At 49.3% G+C, this 19,194-nt stretch overlaps 1 protein-coding gene across 1 annotated transcript; it reads left to right on the forward strand.

Annotated features, from left to right (window-relative positions):
* Positions 1-14,939: 14,939 nt before the first annotated feature.
* On the forward strand, positions 14,940-18,761 carry LOC125758433 (uncharacterized). The gene is made up of 2 exons (XM_049415606.1): positions 14,940-15,162; positions 17,633-18,761. The coding sequence occupies exons 1-2, from the start codon at positions 14,995-14,997 to the stop codon at positions 18,740-18,742; spliced, it is 1,278 nt and encodes a 425-aa protein (XP_049271563.1). The 5' UTR covers positions 14,940-14,994; the 3' UTR covers positions 18,743-18,761.
* The last annotated feature ends 433 nt before the right edge of the window (positions 18,762-19,194 follow it).

The following is a 19,194-nucleotide window of genomic DNA, read 5'->3' on the forward strand; positions in this document are numbered from 1 at the left end:
GTGAGTGAGTGATCCCTTTAGTTTGAAAAGCGTTAACACACAGACATCAAAGATTGCGTGTGTCTATATGTGTATGTTTGTATGAGTGAGTGAATGAGTGAGTCTATGAGTGAGTGAGTATGTGAACGAACTAACGAACTTTGCTGGCAAAACCTAGAAGCTTTGTTAAAACCACGTGATGTGTGGCGATCCTAGTGCTTCCAACGACATGCACAGTTGAAAGTGCCGTCCGTATAGCGTTTACTGACAGAAAACTATTAACGTTAGTATTAGTTTATATACCACTGAAAACACCAAATTAAAATAAATAGATGTCAATAACAAGGAAGGAAGCCACTGTCCGCTAAACAAACTTGGTAAATGTTTTCAAAGATCCACTTCGATGTTATAAATTATTCCACGGTTTATAACCGTATTCTTTTACAAATTAGAATGACCATGGTCAAGAGCATCATGCGTTAATCTCGAATGGTCTTCCTTGCCTCATTTTTAGCCATGACGTAACGACATGCTGTAACCTTCGAAAACTAATCAGAAACTAGCTGCGTAGAAAAAGCGCTTTAATCATTCAGGGTGCTCTGAGGCATGGGCGTATTTCTTTCTATGGTTCTCGAAGTCCCGCACGTTCTCGTAACGAAAAAAAAAAAGGTTAAGTAAAAATAAAATATCGTGTCAAGACAATACGGATCCCGAACTCCACCGTGATCCAAACAGAAACCCATTAGAGTCCCCTGCTACTCTCTCAAACCAAAGCGTCCTTTGTATTTGCACTTTATATGCTTTATACGTCACTGCAGTGTCACTACTATACAGCGAAACAGGACTCTCAAAGCTACAATGGCTTTTAAACCTTGTATCGCTGAAATTGCGGCTGCAACCACAATCACGCTTCAATTTCATTCTTCGCTCTCTCGCCGACACAGTGCCGATCGATCGCGTGGCTCTTGATAAATGAAGAAATACGAGAGCCCGAATCGTATCGAAAGAACGATGACCCATGCGCTCGGTGTGCGTTATTTGAGGCCACGTGGTATAGTGTTGGGCTGAAGAGAGTCATTGGCTCGCTGCCTAAACATCGCAGGATATTACGAATCTTTTAGACGGCGCAAGCACACGAGCCGCCGTGTAATTCCCTTACGCCGACGCGAATGACAAATTACCTTGAAACGAAGCCCATCGTTGCGCACGAGCTGTCAAATGCGCGTTCCCGCGCGGATGCTACGTCGTGTCTTGGCATTTTAATGAGTACAAATGTTCTCACTCACAACTTTTCTCGTAATGCGTTGCCTTGAATTATTGAAGTATTACAGTGTGTTTTTGTTTTTTGCACATGCGAGCCTGATATTTTGGGTACATGAAGCACGTGCAAGAAGCGAAACTGTCCCTGACACTCTCACTATCATCTAGGAATATTAGTTACGAATAGAATGAATTTTAGATAGATTTTTTTCCCCTTTTGTTAAAGTGGCAACTTATGCAGTTTAAACATACGTACATGTTCAGGCTTCATCACTATGCGTGTATTCATGTGGGAGGTAGTGGCCCTTACTAGTGGCCAAGTACTGCACCATGGTGGCCAACCATTGTCTGGGGAGGGAAGTGCATTACCGGCCATGGTCACCGGTATGAGGCCGCACCCCAGGCCCCCTTATGTGATTCCGTAAACACACAGAGTTTTTTTTTTTTTTAATCCGGTGGGATGGGGAATTACACGGCCCTGAGATTCGAACCACGGACCTCGTGCATGCGAGGCTGATGCTCTATTTCCCTTCTCCACGCCATCGTCATCGCTGCAACGCTTCCACCAATGTTAATTGTGGAAAGTGGGTAACATTGATTGATTCATTGATTGATCGATCATTTACAGATCAACAGGATCATTCGCAAGTGTATCTTCTAGTCCGTAGGCTGACGGATGTTGGAGGTCTGTGCTTCATACGTCAGCGTGTTCTGCAGCCGGCGACATGGTCGAGTTCTCCGGTCGACGCCTTTTCTCGATAAAAAGAAATCTACCTCGGGCGAAAAAAATAAAGAAAGAAAGAAGGTAACAACCGTATGGGTTTGAAAGGGAGAGCCGCAAGGGGGAGAGGGACCAGAGGGCGGGGAAGCGTAAAGTCATGGCAGCTGATTAAAAGGCAGTTGACACACAAGTACAACAGAAAAGTAACGAAATGAGAAGGCGGCAGAAAAGACTTTAGCAGAAAGACGAGTTGAAAGGGCATCACGCCGAAACGGACACCCCAGGAAAAGAATGAGAGGCGAGGAAGAGACTCTCTTTCTCACTCGTCATCCAAGAAGCACTTCGAGCAGGCTTCAGAGGTTGCGGAGCAGAACGAGTTAAAAATACGCCGCACGCGCTAGCTAGACACGCACTCACGCTTTGCAAAGAAGCCTCTTCTACCGCTCTCTTCCTCCGCGTCACAAACACACACGACGGGCACCCACGAAGCAAAGCACCGCCGCCGGCTCCCGGTATCAAAGCAAAAGGAAAGCAAAGAGAGTGGTTGCCCAAGATGAACGTCCGACCGGGCAACCGACCCCGGCGAAAAACAATCATGCACTAAAAACCGGGCACCCACGTGCCTTCTGTTCCAGTGCGCTAAGCTGGCTCATTCGCTCGCTTTTTGCCTCTGCTCGAATAAAGAAAGACCCACCGCGGTGGACTGAACAAACCCGCACCGATCCGGGGAAAGAGCCACACACGTACGGTTTTTGCTAGGGTGGAGGTGGCGAGGGGGGGGGGGGGGTGTTGCGGTGCGGCTCCTGCTGTAGGAGCCGGCGGCCAGCGGCGAGCCAGATCGCACCACGACGCGACGAGCGCGAAGCCCGCTGAAAGACAGCCACTGAAAGAATCACGAAAAAAAAAAAACGCGCAACAAATAAAAGAAAGAAGCGAGGGGCGCGCTGCTAGAACAAGAAGTCGTTGCTTGAAACGATTCCAACTCCCCCCTTGACGCTCGTTCGCGCAGTCAACGTTCTCCCGTTTTCTTCTTATTTTCACCGACCTCTCCTCCTCTTCCTCTCCTCGGTTGCCAGGACAGAGAGAGAAAGAGAGAGAGAGCGGCGCACGCCAGACGTGTCGGTGTTCATCGCTGCTTCCTCGATTTCTTATTTATTCCGGTGGCGGGTCGTCTCCGCTCGGCTTCATCTTTACTTCGTTTCTTCTTCTCTCTCTCTCTCTCCCAACTCCTGACGACCGTGGCAGTAGAGCTTGTTTCGTCCACGCCAATTCGTCGTACCCCAGCGAAAAACCACCAGCCCTCCCTCCCCACTTCTGCCGCTGCCGCTTCTTCTACCGTTCCTTCTCTTACCGAAACACACACGCACACATACACATATCTTCTGGCACGGCGCTCCGCTCCTCGCTGGTCCCTTCGCGTCGATGTACTGCTGGCGAACTAGCGTAGAAGCGTAGATCACGTGCACAGGAGAGGAGCGAACGAAAAGCCTGGGAAATGTAATAACAATACCTAAATACCGGGAGTCTCCGAGGTAAGGGGCATGAAAAGGACGAGATGGGTGAAGGAGGTGGGGGGGGGAGGCGTAGCAAAGGTGAAAAAGCGAACGTGAGACAAGAAAAAAAAAAAGCATTTCGCCTAGCTCGATGAGGAGTCGGTCGAATGCGATTTCGCTTTTTTTTTTCGCCAAACGTCCCCCCCCCCCCATTTTATTATTATTTTTTTTTCTCTTTCGGTTCCCTTCTTGTGATCGTTATCTCAACGCCTTCGCGCGATCGTCTTTGTGTGTTGTGTGTGCATGCGTATGTGCGTGTGAGGTAAGCGTGTGCGTTCCCTCCGCAACACTCTTTTCCACTCTGTTCTTCTCCGTTCCCTCATTCTTGGCTCGATTCTTTGTCTAGCGATGCATAAAAGAGGTTTTCCTTCCCCGGGCGTGTACAACTACGCTAACGCCATCACCTCTCCCGGCCCTCCCAGCTCGCGTTTTCCTCGCTCCCGTTCTTTTCGGCAGCCACCACCCCCTGTCATGACAGTTTTATGTTTCCGACGAAGTTCGCCTCCGTTCGGTTGCGAAAGCGATGAGAATGGTTTCACGCTCTCTTGCGGCGGTAAACGCTTGCGCCGCGGCAGAGCTCCCGGGGGGATGTGGATGCATAGTACACACAATGCGTGAAGAGTTTGAGGGCCTTCTGAGGACCGAGTAGGATTAGGTCCGCTACGCGAAACTTGCTTGTCAGTTGAGTTCCCGTACTTGTTTGCGACGGCAGATATTAAGTCGCGCCGAGCCAACAAGTAAATGCACGGCGAGAAACGAGACGAATCAGAGCATCCCATTGCATCGACATTTCTTTCTTTCTTTCTTTCTTTCTTTCTTTCTTTCTTTCTTTCTTTCTTTCTTTCTTTCTTTCTTTCTTTCTTTCTTTCTTTCTTTCTTTCTTTCTTTCTTTCTCTTTCTTTCTTTCGTTTCGTTTTTTTCCTGCGTTTTTTTTCTGTCGATGGGATGGAATACTGACACATGCACGAGCCAAGCACACATGACACGAGTACAAAGCAAATCATCACCGGGGGCTGTTGACAAAGAGAACGAATAAAAAAAAGAAGAAAAGGTTGACGTGGCTGCCTTGGGGAAAAACGGTGTGTATGTCCTTTCTGCGGGTGAGTGAGTCTGTTGAGTAGACTGAAAGAAACACAAACGTGACTGCATAAATAAGAATAACCCTTCTTATTTTAAGTGCGTGGCAAAAGAAATGGCTAGCCGTATTTTCGCAAAGGGCGTGACGACCTTTTCACAAGGAAACCTTGCTCAAGTCTTTTGTTTTAAAGCTTAATTTGCTCCGTCTTCGCCACTGTTCCTTGTTGAATCAATAATGCGAAACCTTTAGTATGGTTTTGCCATTTCCTGTGTTATTTCTGTTTCTCATTCGATGTAGGAAATTAGATGCGCGGCAAAAAGAACTGACAAGCCTAAAGAAAATTTTTTTTTTTTTCGTGGAAATGATCAGGAGCGCGAACTACCTCTGCAGAGAAACGGAAGACAAGTTCCCCAATTTGCACTGTGAAAATCAGCGAAAACGGGACGACACTTTCGAGAACGATACACTCGAAAACGTTGTCACGATGGATTTGACGTGATTTATTGCTGCTCTTCATTTTCTTTTAAGCCAGGAGAAGTCATGTTTCAAACTGGCACTTTTAGTTTGTTTCCACCTTGCTTTTAGAGGCGTCTACTAAAATAAAAACTAGCGAATTCGAATGTCCTAAATCCTAAAGTTGGCACCGTTACGTATTACTACACGTTAGATGCAAACCTTCAGCATCAATTCTAGAAGTAAAATCATGCAATCATCCATGGTATACATACTGCCGTTCTATCTATCTATCTATCTATCTATCTATCTATCTATCTATCTATCTATCTATCTATCTATCTATCTATCTATCTATCTATCTATCTATCTATCTATCTATCTATCTATCTATCTATCTATCTATCTATCTATCTATCTATCTATCTATCTATCTATCTATCTATCTATCTATCTATCTATCTATCTATCTATCTTCAACCTCCCCCGTCCCCCGTGGATAAACTTTCTTGCTGCATCCCTAACCACAAGCATATGTCGCATCTTTCGGCCACATTGCGACAGCTATCGCAATAGCACTATTCTACACTGTAGGGGACTTCAAATAAACGAATGAGCAAAGCGCACAGAACGAAAACAAAGAGCACAGAACGCGTACAGATCTCTGCTCACGTCAACACACACCCATGACATGGCTGGTTGCGACAAATATTAGCGTGGGAGGCAAGGGGTGGTCCTTGACATATATTTACGTCCCGCGCACCCAGCAACGGCAGAAAGCGGATTTATTACGGTATCGATCACCACCCCTTTGACGCTGGTCATACACGCTTTCCTTTCCCTTCGCTCACGGTGATTCTCATCGATCCACCCGCACGCAGTTAATAATACACTCTGCGCCACGTCGCGTCACCTTGCGCAACCGTTACAAAGACGCTCACATCACACGAAAGGCACCCTGTCAGTCGCTAGAAAGAAAGAAAGAAAGAAAGAAAGAAAGAAAGAAAGAAAGAAAGAAAGAAAGAAAGAAAGAAAGAAAGAAAGAAAGAAGCCGAACCGATTAGCAATAAATGGCTGAACAAGATAAGCAACTTGCAAAGAAAGGCAGGCTACTGCATGCCACGGGACAAAGCAAACACTCGTGGCGGAGATATTATGTCCCTCCTCTCCCTCCGTCCCTTCCGTACGGGATGAAGGGTTTAACGAAGGTTGCTCAACAGATACCGCTTAGCAGACGCTCCCTTATCCTCCATCAACCCCCCCCCCCCCCCAAATCCTCCCTTGTACCAGTTCCATCGTTCGGTTGGTCGTACATCTTGCGACATACTGCAGTTCGCCCGACTTCATCCGTATCGTAGTTTCACTTACCACGCACCTTTCTCGACATTTGCGTGCAGTGTGCGCGCGCGCGCGCGTGTGTGTGTGTGTGTGTGTGTGTGTGTGTGTGTGTGTGCGTGTTTGTGTGCGTGTGAGACATCTTTTTTACGACGCGGTTGTAGGGGCTATGTATTTGTTTATACATCGCGAGTTTTCCAACTCGAGCATCACGTGGTTTACGGGGTTCGAGCGTGCTTCAGTGGCGGACACACCGTTTTGTGGACGCAATTGCATCACGGCGCACGACGTTGCATCGTTCATTCAAGGTAATAAACTGTAGTTTGAAACGCGATAGCGTAACACGCTCGTTCGGCTAGTGGTCTCAAAAAAAAAAGGAACAGGAAAGGCGAAACGCCAACAGTATAGCGACGTCAAAGCACGCGGATTTCAGATTAGAGCTATAGCGTTCAAGGTGAAAGCATTTTAAAGCATTCCAAGTCTCGCTGTCTGGCGAGCACCGAGATGGACGGATGGAGAGAAGAAAACGGGGTGGAGGTGGCCTCGAAGATTAGGGACAGAGCTAGGTTCAGCAAGAAGCGAAAGGTAGCAAAGACAGAAGGACGACAGTCTGGATTACACAAATGGCTAACTAGAACTCCCGGTTTACACCATCTTTTGAAAAGCCTCAGCAAAACTACATCAATGTAATACGTTTTGGTTCGTGATGAACAATATTGTATTGATGTAAGGGATGCGAGGTATCGTATACATATCCCAGCGTTCTTGGGTTACAAGCTTCCGACGAACGAAGCGAAGACCGTGTAGTTATACGAGCAGCAGACTGCGATCGGCCATTTAGTACATCACACTCTCATTGATATTCCATCCAGTAAACATAAACCGTTTTTTTTAAGCTTTTTTTTTTGTGACGTATGTACAGACAAAACTTCGAGCACGTCTTCAGAAAGCTTCTACTATAGCATCTACGAACAGGGTGACGCGAGTGGAAATGCCTCGATACAACCCGGCGTTGTGCGAAATATTTATTTTCTCACTGTCTTCAGTACGACTTCTACAAACGTGGCTTCGCTGTCACTGCACCGAACTATCGAGGCAGAGCCGTTCGCGACGTTCCTGCTGGCCGGGCAAGGAGCGCGCAGTCGCATCGTCTTGACTACAGTCTTGACGTTGCGAAAGACCTGGAATCCCTCCCTCTCACCGCCATATTATCCCTGCAGAGCTTACTCGTCTCGTACTCAAATCGGAGTACCCTCTCCTTCTCCCTATTTTCCCCCTGCTTTTCAAGCCGCAGCGTTGCATAAAAGACGAACCACTGCGCGAAACGCCTCATTGTGTACGCTTTTCTATTTGTTATCGGTGCTGCCGACAGAGGGTGCTGCTGTTTGTTTCTCTACACGCTTTCTACCGCGACCGCACCCGTCCTCGCAATGTCTGGCATCCCTCAAGTTACTCCCCCCCCCCCCCCTCCATCAACTTACAATGTTTGTCACCCAGGAGCATCTATAGAACCTGGTAGAGTTCTTCCCTTACCTTGCTGATGAATTTCACTCGACGATGTTTGCCTATTGACCCATTTATTTCTGTTTATTTGTTTGGTTTGATTCGGTTTCACCCCTGCGCTCACGGGGGTGTGAGAACAAGCAAAGAGTGTTCAGGTTCCCGCGGTCTGATCGCATGCACGTTGTCACGTCGAGATGAAAAGCCCCGCCAACGAAAGGGATAAAGGAAGCCCAGGGTTGGGGGAGCCCCCCCCCCCCTGGTGGGGGGAGTTCTACAAAAGTTTGCCGAGAAAGTCGCGAGCGCTCGAGTTGGCGATATCATTATACGCTGACGTATGACATATTAAACGATAAAGAGAATAAATAAACCGTTAGAACGAAGTCTGATCGAGTGCACATAAAATGGAATTTGTGATTGGACTCGATCGAATCTCTCCCACAGTCCCTTGAGAGAGCGAACGTTTTGTTTATTTTGTAGACGCAGACAGACGGCAATTCTCTCCTCTGAGCCCCATTCCTTTCTTCTTCATCTTCTTCTTCCCCGCCCGGTTCGCAGAATAGACAGCTGACGCAACCTTAGATCTCGCATTACATCACCTCGATCCACTTCAGTACCGAGCGCGCACTCGATGGGTTGGAAATACAGCGCTGCAGTTCTCGAAATCTCTCGGCTGCCGCGAGTAAAAGACGCCGATGCTGTTTTACGGCTTTTCTTTACTACAGGCTGTAAACTGCGGATCGCAGAAGGCATAAGAGACTCACTGCTGATGGACGAAATATATTTTATGGGAATCCGGTCTCGACCGAGCCACCTTACAATGTTTGAGTTAACCGAAGAAGCCATTAGACGTCGCAATTGAGATAAACGCAGGAAGGTTAACCAGGAGCTCTCTAAATGTGCGGCTCGTCTAACAATCCGATAGTTTCTATGGCAAGCAGCGTGCCATAGAAATGGCGTGAACACCCAAAAATGCACTGCGGAAGCAGTGACGTCAGCCTTTGTACTCCCGTGCCACAGTCCAAAAAGGAGGTGTTTATCTCTTGTGAAAAGGTCTATACCAGGCGTGGCTTGACCATGCATCGGCTGATTATTTTCCCGATTTGTGTATACTTCACTACTCACAGCATAAACCTGATACTCAATCGGGAAGCGCTGCACAAAATCTAAACATATCCTATAGATTAGAAGTATATACCTACAGTAACCTACTTATTACAGACAAAGTTGGCCACCAAAAAACTGTAGTACAAAGGCTACATGTTCACGAAGGGAAAGAAAGAAAGCAACCATTCACTCTTTCCGTCGGTTAATCTCGACTTCCTTCATACTGCCAGGAGAGGGTTATCATAATGCAGGTCTCGCGTGAAGTGCAAACCAGCGAGAGTTATAAAGGAAAGGGAGGAATGAAAGAGTGAGGACGGATAATGAAGACACGTGCCTCCGCTGTAGACTCCCTCCTCGTTCCAGACGAGACGCGGGCCGCCGACGTGACGACAACGAGGCTTCGCTTGAACGAAACGAGCCGAAAGAACGCGCCCGCCTAGCTACGCGCACGTACGCACGTCGAGCTCATCGTTGCTGTGCGTGTCTGCCGACCGAGGTTCGGAGCATGGTAGCAGCTGCTGTTGCCGCCGGCGCAGATTTGCGCAGGCGGTCGACACCGCCTCGCCTTCACTGGTCGTCGTCGAAGGAGTGTACAACGCGACACCTGACAAGTTCGCCCGCCCTCCGCTGAGCGATGGGCGCTGTGGAGACGGAACATCGCTCCGTTATGTTGGTCCCATGGGCGCGCGACGCGAATGAACTTGATCTGCATGCATTAGCAACACCTCGCGATGAAATCATTACAGATTGTGTATACGGATCTAGGATTGTGACCACGGGCGGATCCAGAAGATTTTTTTACGTGTAAGCTGAGTATAGATGTTGACGCCGCATGCTCCGTTTTAGGTATCGGACTATATACGGACCAACGTGCGCCGGTCGCATGCGTATCTGTATGCGCCGTTTTCCAGTAAATAATGCTCTCTCGCTCGTGGGCTTGTCTGCGATCAGCCGATACCGGGATCTGATCTTTCGTCGAGGTCAATTGTCATTTCGTGCTGCAACATTTTCATTGTTGCCTGGATATCAACGCATGACCTCACGTTCCGGCGCTGGAGCCTGGGGTCATTAGGCACGATGCCAACTGTGTAGGCGCGCCCTCACGCCACGCCCGCAGCTAATCAGAGCCGTTTCGCTTCCGCCGTGGAGAAAGGGTACGAAAGGGTTTCGTGTGCGCTGCGCCGACTTCGTTTCCGTTGGGAAAGAAAGAAAGAAAGCAAAAAAGAAAGAAGGAGAAGTAGCAGGTCAGAAACGCTCACGTCAAGCTTCGCTTGTCCGTAATTTTCCCGATAGGGGAACGGCTCCCGAATTTTTTGTTGGGGCCAGCTAGATTTTATCCATCGTAGATTTTTGTCCGTGGCTGATCGCCACTGTGGATATTGTTCGACCGACATAACGGTTCTTTCCTTTTGTTCTGCACATCTCTTATTGGAACTATTTCCGCCTACTGTGACGCCCACACACCCCCTTGAGAGGCTGAAAGAAGCGCCGAATTATCGCGTAATGCCTGAACGAGACGTAAAATAAATAAAGAGAATTTTGGAGGCTTCTAAATGCTACAGTCGAAACTGTCATGCACAGGGGCGTAGCCAGAAATTTTTTTCGGGGGGGGGGGGGGGGGTCAACCATACTTTATGTATGTTCCTTGCGTGCGTTTGTATGTGTGCGTGCCTATATACGCAAGCAAAACTGAAAAATTTCGGGGGGGGGTTGAACCCCCCAACCCCCCCCCCCCTTGGCTACGCCCCTGGTCATGCAGTTTGCTGACAGATGATAAATCACTCAGCCGACCACACGTTACACTACGTGGCAATAAAATCAGGAACATGATATACGCGCTGAACGACAGCGATGGGGAACAACACTTCGTGGGACGTCGCACGATTCCAGACAAATCATTGTCCAGCCTCTTCGAAAGACTGCAACCAAGCTTAACAGCCGGTGACTTAAAAAAAAATCTAATAAATGCAAGAATGTCACTGCATTCTATATCGGCGTCCCCGCTGCTTGCGCGGTATGCGATCAAATAGCGACAGCTTTTTTTATTTTTATTTTTCTAAAGAGTGCTTGGTGTCGCTGTTCGCCTTCCCTCCACTCGATTGCAGCAGGTGTCGACATCACAAGCACGCGAACTGCCGCCCTGAAGAGAAAATAAATAAAAAGTGAAAAAAAAAATTCCGCGAACTGCAAGCACATATGCGGAGGAGGTCAAAGAAGCGAACGAGGTTGCAGTGTGACGGCTGTCGAAACCTTTAAGCGACGGCGATCGAAGTGGATGCGACAAAAGAAAGGAAGATGTCGGCGCTGGCCGCGAGGTCAAGAACCGGCTCAGGGAGTCAGAGAGAGAACGCGAAATAATAAAAGACGAACAGAAAGAAGAAGCTTTCGTTTACGAGAATAGCAAACGCGAAGAGCAGCGCTGAGCTGGTCGGTACGACTACTTATGAGCCGAGAGCAGTTGTTGCTTGGCTGTTCGTGGCTTCTTTTCAGGGAAGGTATAGAAACGCGAGGGAGCGCCGCTCCTGTTGCAAAGAGGACGCGTTAACTGCCTTAACTGCCCCCGCGCGAAAGGTACAAAACCTCAGGTGAAAAAGAGACGGCGTCATAAAAAAAGAACAACAGTTAACAGAAACGCGAAACGAGACTGGACAACCGAGAGAGGAGGAATGCAGTGACGTAGAAAATGGTTTCGGCGTGAGGGAGGGTGGGGCGAGTCGATCGCGGGGCTTTTTGCGATGGCGCAACAATGACAATACGCGCCCTTTAGCGCGGTGTACACAGAACAGGCGCATAGCGCCGGGGAGTTGAGATTACGTCACCAAGTACCGCATCGTCTGGACTAGCCTCCGTAGAGAAATCGATGCCCACGCGCGCGCTCCCGCGGAGGACCTTTTCTGCCGCTAAAGTGGTTGTTACCGAGAAAGGGCAATCGTCCCTCCGGAAGGGATGTGGCGCGGGTGGGTTGGGGGGACGGGGGGGGGGGGGGGAGAGGTTAGATGGGAAGAGGGGGGGGGAGGAAGTGACCGTAGAGCAGCGGGAGCGATGGGGGTGGGAGATCGCCTGCGCGTGTACACGGGGCGCCTGTGAGCCTTGCGTCACTTTTTCGGAGAGTGTGTTCCAGGGATGCGAAACCGTCGCTGGTGCCCGCCTCATTTAGATCCGAGGGGTCGATTTTTCTCTTGCTACTCTTGGTTTAATCTCCGCTGCGATGCGTTTCGTCAACCCGTTTTCTCCCGCGCGTTTGCGTACACGCGTAGATATATGGCTGCGAGAGGATTTCGAAACGATGCGTTCTGCGTTTTGCTAGAGGGGGTGCAAGGGGGTGGGTACTTGAAGATTTTCCAGACATCAGCGACGTGAAAGTGGACCTCACGTGCGGTGGGCAATCAAGATGGCGATAGCCGGATGCTAAGTGAAAACTAATAAAGAATGCGTCTGAAGAACGACGACGAAGAGGTACGAACTGACAAAAAAGAATTGCAAGGCGAATGGGGGAGGGGGGGGTTATAAGCAGGGAGTTCTCGTACGATACTGCGACTTCAGCATACATATAACAGGAGCTGCCCTCTATTTTCTTGCATTCTTTCTCTTTAGGTACGGCGGGAAACCTGGGCATAAAATAGGTCTCCTAACGCAAAGTCAAAGCATTAATAAACGACCCAAGAAGAAAAAAAGGAGGGGGAGGCCGGAGTCGACCGCATTTTGTTGGCGAGGGCGTCGGCGGCCCCCGAGTCAACGTCGTAGACAAACAAAGCGACAATTTGGGCGCTCCAGCAACCGGCGCGAACGAAAGGAGAAGGAGAGGCGCGAGGGAAGCGAGCGAGACACTGTTTGAGAGAGACGCACAAAGCGAAAACAAGGCATAAATGTATATTTACGTACGCACACAGTGAACGACGACGAGAAACCATGCGCGCGTGCAGGAGAGAGCGCTCGAGAGAGGGAATTGGGGGTGGGAAGAAGTGGGGGAGGCGATATCGTGCGCATGTGCGCGATGTTTCTGTCGGGCCTCTTTTCGTAGTCGACGATTCGTTGGTAGACTCCTTTCCTCACTCGCTCTCTGCTCCCCACGCGTTGTCCGGTCGATATTCTCCCGCGCACAGACATCAGACAGCTCCCTCCCTCCCTCCCCCCGCCAACCCACCCACCCACACGCAAGCGGCAAGAAAACGTGTGAATGCTTCGGCTGCCGCCGTAGCGCCGCGTCGCGCTGCGCGGTTTCTCTGCTTTTCTACGAACCCGATCGGCACAAGTGAGCGAGAGTATAAGTGAAAATGAAGGTCGGGGACGTCTGGGAGAAACGTCGCTGACAATTTCGAGGCGCGTCGCTCGAACGCTCCTAATGAATTCTGCCCCTACGCGGTTGCTCTTAGAACAAAAAAAACGGCGCCTGTGTGTGCGCTCGGATAATTCCTATCCGTCTTTCCCTCTCTCTCCCCCCATCCGTCTTTCCTTCTTTGTTTTTACTCGCATCGTGCGTGTGTATATATGGTTGTGGAGTGAGGAATGACTCGTACGCTTGGTTTCGCGCTTTGAAAAATTCGTTACGAGGCGACCTGCCTGCGACGCATTTCGCAAGCCGCACGCGCAACTGCCGCGCGGATTAACCGGCTACATGGAGGCGTCGTCATCGGCATAATGTTCGGTGACTTGCTTTCCTCCAACCCTTTTATCTTCCTCTAATTTATTCTTTCTTTCTGACAGGCGCTAAGTGCGCCATGATGAATGTCTAAGTTCCCTCGCTTATCTGAGTCGGGCTTCTCTCTTTTCCGGAATTTGCATATTTTAACGGTTTCCCCCCAAAACCCGCACAGAAAATCAAAAGAAGTTAGCTGGGCAACGTGACAAATCGTTTGTACTCTGGCTCCCGTTAATAATTCGTGCGAATTTATCCTTGTGCTGGAGCGTCTACAAATAAATGCGTTTACCTCGTAAAATAAAAGCGTAATTGTTTAGAATCGCGACATCAATTCATGCCGCCTCGTTTTATTGTTACCGCGGCGGCTTTTCATACTGTAAACGAGGGAAGATGAGCAGGTACTCGAAACTTCGTACCTCTCTCAGTGCTGCTATTGACGCTATCCAAAGAAGCGTTTCATTCGTTCCTCCAGTAAACAATAACAAAAAACAACGCTGGCATTCTTCCAGATTGTGTTGGCAACGGTGATGCGAAACCAAGATAAGTAAAGGAGTTTTGGTTTTGTTGGCGCGCTAGCAGACGATGCGCTATCGGTAATTGGTATATCACTCGAGAGAGTGACAAGAGTTATTAATTGCGTTCAGTATACTTACACGAGAAAACAAGAAGAAACTGAGTACAGTTAAGTGAGGCTCAGATGCTCAAAAAAGAAGTGAGCCACAAAAAAAAAAAATTATGCACCATGCTTGGAAGCGCGCTAACTAACGGCTTGTGGCGTCAGCTAGATTATTCTCGCACTAGCTAATTGGCCTCGACACAGCAGGCGAATTATCTGTGTTACGCGCTCCAAACACCACTCCCAGTGCTCTTCGTTTATCGTTGGATTTTTTCGCATATTCTATGCAAAATGAACCGGCGAGTCTCCACCCATTGCGAGTATTTCGAGCGATCGTCATTGTAGAGCACTGCATAACGGGAGAAATACGTGTTAACCTAAATCATCTATTCCGTAGACTCCAGGCTGGTGGTGCCACGCGTGTTTTTGAGTGATGTAACAACCATCAGGCTTGAAAACATCACCTTTGTTGTGCGGCAAGCAAATAAAAATACTCCCATAACATTGAATATGGCGCGAAGCGGCGCAGTGATACAACGACGTTCTCATAGGAATAAAAAGAAATGGTTCGAGGGCTGTAATGTGTTTAGTATATACCAATATCAAGAAAAAAGTTTATTTTAATTAATTTGTACGCAGTGAGAATGCAAATCTCGCTTGTACACGCCTACTCGAAGCGGCCTCGGACTTGAAACATTCGGGACTACATTTTGAAGCGCAAAGCCGTGTGAGGTCGCGATAGCACCATCCAAAATGGCGCGACTGCGTTTCCCTGGGTGTCCGGGACAGAGAATTGGAAGAAATGGTGTTACCTTTGAAGACAATAAGAGTCGTCTGCAGTGTGATCCATCGTTAAGTGCTGTGTCAAACCTTCAGCGGAGTTTTAACTGTTTTTACGAGCTGTTTGGAGCGTCGGATGAGGTAGGTGCTGCCTTACGACACATTGCGTACTTGAGGTGTCTTTTCAGTGCGACGATATCTCGACGTTTCGACGTTTTATCGGCAGCGTGGTAACTAATTTCGGCTTTTCGATTAATTTCTGGCTCTTTGTCGAGCCTGTCGACACCTCCTGCTAGCGAAACGGACCTTGTACGCGCCAAAAACGGTTTAACATGCCCTTAGGCCTAGGCCTGATCGTGCCAACACCGTGCGTCGTCGCATCGTTGTTTCAAAAGTGGCATTTTTTTAACTCGCTGCCACGGTTGTCAGAGCCCGGCACGTGCACTCGTGTCGTCCTCGACTTTTGTGCTTTGTAATGGTACAATGTGAAGCGTGTTTGAGCCTGAGAAGTTTGAATACTTTTGACCAGACGGACGATGTCGGTGTGCCGAAGTTGCCCGGGTGTACCGCTAGCGTATACCTAGCCGTTTTCCCCCCTCCTTGTGGTCGCGGCTATTTACTCAACCTTTCGTTTGACCGCGCTAAATACGATCATTTTGCCAGTGTCACTCGGACACGCGCATGCCGCATGTCGGTATCGTGACTTGCGCGAGCCACCTCGGCTAAGAGAAATCCGGGCTCGCGCATTCCGCTCTGACATTTTGCGTTTTTCACGTTCGGGTTTGTTTTGCGCGGGAGCATGTCACGAAATCGGGTTGCCGATCTCTGTGACAACGATCAGCCCCTGTTTTTCAAACACCAGCCCAGGTGTCGCTTACATAACGCATTTAGATCACTGCCTCGCTGGCTACAAGTTTTTGTAGCTTCCTAACGAGTGGCGCTGATTTCGTTGTCCACCGCGTAGCTTTTGCCGGCCGCCGGCTGTTTTGTACAGGTTACGCGATCTTGGAACATTTCATTGTTTCCTTCCCGTCTTCTTCACAATGACGTCGCTGTTTTCACTGATTCCATCATCGGTTTAAGCGCTGTTTGAGTACTTCACCGGTCGCTTTAGTGCTGATGGATCGTTCCCCGAAGTGTACTGAAATGCGGTCGCTTGCGTGCTCAAACATGGCCATTTACGTCTGTTGTGGCTTGATTGATTGATTTTCTCAAGCTTGCAGCCACAGCTACCGTCGTTTACTAAATGGGGGAACTAGTGTTATGACGCATCGTGCGCGGGCATGGCGACACGCTATGCGGTGCTGAGAGAAGGGGGGGGGGGGGTATAAGCTTGTTTGCTGCCATGTCGTCGGATAATAACAACAATAAAAAAAAAAGCGCCGCGACGTTTTCCTTTCGAATTCGCACCGCTAGCGCTGCCCTGTGGGAAAACACAAAAACAGTGGGTACAAGTCACACCCGTTTAATAGTGAATCTCTGAATGAGATGGCTTAGGTCGTTCTTTACCTTGTTTCTTTACGTTGGTGCTGCGTGACGCAGGGTGTGTTTGTTTTGACGGCGGTTCGCTTGCACTCCCCTCGGTATCTTTCATTTAACGTTTTCCGGGTGTTAACGGTTGCGTTGCCGTATTGCTCCTAGGTTCCTGTCCGTTGTCTTTGCCTCGCTCTGTGCGTGGTTTCATTATTAACCCCAGTGTTAGTTTTTAGGTGTTATGTTTGAACGGTTTTTTGACAAAACTGCAATCTCTTTCGCAGCGTCATTCATAAAGCGAGTTAACGGTGGTTTTGTTGCTGCGAACATTGATAATCGTACGTAACCGGTGTTCGGACTGCTGGTTCACGTTGTGAAACCTGGTGCAATGTGATCGCAGATGTCATGAATAAATGGCCGGACATTATGGTTTCTTTTCTTTCTTTTTTTGGCACGTCGTCTACATGGCCTCCGATCACATTACCCAAGTACTGCGCTATTGTTTTCAGCAACTTCCTATGAAAAACTAGTTAAATTGATGAAAGGGGATAATTAATAGTCGAAACGGCCGCCTTCTCGTTTCGCCTTTCAAGTAGGTTTACCTCCTCTCTGGTGTTCTTGTGTATCTCAGCCACTGACTTCGCTGCCTGTGCTTAACACCTGATAGCATGCAACTTTTGTTTCCCTGGTTGCACCCTATGAACTAATATCTCATCCCTTTTCCAAGATAGAAGATATTCTGTGCAGTCCTTTGTGCATTACCATTCAAGAACCCCAAATTGCTCCATGTTGTTTTTATTCTTCCCTATCCGGAATTTCGTTGCGAATCATTACAAAGAATTGCTATTCTGTGCAAATATCTGGCGTCACATTTGCGGATTTCTAATACAATGGTAAATAGATAAAAAAACAATAGAGGATGTAAGTGCAAGCTAAACATTGTTAACATTGCAAGGCTAACCGGTCATGCCATATCACATTTGTTTCTTGTTTATCAAGGATTGCACTGAGTGCCTGCATTGCTGAGTCGGTTCTCCACTTCATTGTTCTATAGATGCACTTACGAGATGTGTTTGTGCCATGAGAATCATTCTCTTCAGTTTAACCTAAATGCACTAATTTCTACCATTTGTTGCAGGATGAGGAGTTCGAGGGATTCTCTCCCAGGGACGTCCGGAAAGCCCTCCAGAAGTTAAGACATTTCAGTGGCGACACTTCGGAACTGTGCCACAAGGATGAGCTCGTCAGCGACGTCATCCCCGTCAAGCCTGCCGATAAGCTCACGGGCCGCAGCAACCTGCCGCCAGATCCAGGTGGCGGCGGTAACCAGGCAGCCGACCGGCCACGTGACGCAGTCCCCGCCAAGCAGAGCAAACTTCCAGTTCCCAACAAGTTGCCCGAGTCCCACGACAACAGGGAGCGGAGAAGAGTTGCAGGACGTCAGGCAGCACAGCGCCTTTTAGACCGTGCCAAACGGGGCCGTAACAAGGCCCCGCCAAAGAAGGAAAGTGCGGAGAGCCGCAACGGTGCCTTGACCACGCGCAACGGCTGCTTTCAGCTGCCTGCCGTGAGTGCGCGTTCGTCGAGGCGGATCATCCCGCGCAAGCGGTACCTGGAGGACAGCGAGGAAGATGTGCCGCAGCAGCTGCACATACAGAAGAAGAAGGGCATTGTGGCGCAGTTGCCGGCCGTTCCCGAGGGAGCTCCGGCGGAAGGCAGCGACGATGGCACCGGCCAAGTCGCGTTGCAGGAGGAAGGGAGCAGCGGGGAGCATATTGCTGGCCGGATGGACGACTCGAGCTGCCACCTGGAGACGGACCAGAGCGCGGCAGAGGGAGACAGCGCTGCGGAGCGCATGGGCCTGTTTGACCAGCCTCTCGTGGTGCAAGGCAAGCGTCCGTGGAAGCCGTCCCTCAAGGTGCAGCTTCGTCTTTCGGAGGCCAACCTGGGCTCACCGTTTGCTTTCAAGGGCAGTCGGAGGGGATCGCAGACCACCTCGTCGGCGGACTCGACCAGGGAGTCCATCAAGCGGGACATGGTGTCCCGTTACGCCGAGATCATGGCGACGCGGGAAGACGGTCCGTCGGCAGAGGTTCCTAACTCCCCACCGGGCACGGCACCCCTCGAGGACAAGGTGGCTGCCAAGATTGCAAGGCTGCTCAAATCGCAGTGGGAGAACCGCCTGGGCTCGGGTCGGCAGTGGCCCGCGGCGGAACGTGGTGCTTCGGAAAGCACGGCTACGGCTTAGCCAGCGGACGCTGAAGAAGTTGAGGCAGCCCCTCGAAGAAAGTGCGGAGGAAAGTGTTGTGTCTGAGGTGACGCCAGATGTGGGAGCAGAGGAGATTGCAGAGCCGCCGAGGAAGCAGCGGGAACGGAGGGTTCCGCCGCTAAATGGAATAAAAAGAGGTGAGGCCCGTTTCCATTGCAGAGGCTAACTGAGGGCCTCGTATGGTGCCAAGACACTGTTTCTTTGGTATGAACGTTGGCTCACACAGTTTTGGGGTAAACTAAGGCGTTGGTAGCATGTTTTTCACAGTTGTGCATTGTGCAGTACCTTGTCTTGTGTAAACACTGAACATTATGACAAGAGCCCTTGGGTGAGTAACACACTGGTAGATGGAACTGCTTAAGGGTTAGAACAAGTAGCAGTTTGTGGGAACTCTCATATTATTAACTGTGTATTCGCGTATTGTAACTGTG

The sequence above is a fragment of the Rhipicephalus sanguineus genome, chromosome 5 (genome assembly GCF_013339695.2).
Source record: "Rhipicephalus sanguineus isolate Rsan-2018 chromosome 5, BIME_Rsan_1.4, whole genome shotgun sequence".
NCBI lineage: Eukaryota > Metazoa > Arthropoda > Arachnida > Ixodida > Ixodidae > Rhipicephalus > Rhipicephalus sanguineus.

Excerpts from the sequence above, each read along its gene's own strand:
- LOC125758433 (XM_049415606.1), top strand. The coding sequence starts at position 14,995 with ATGGCGCGACTGCGTTTCCCTGGGTGTCCGGGACAGAGAATTGGAAGA. Across the intron at positions 15,163-17,632 it reads TGTTTGGAGCGTCGGATGAG|GATGAGGAGTTCGAGGGATT; the intron begins GTAGGTGCTGCC and ends CATTTGTTGCAG.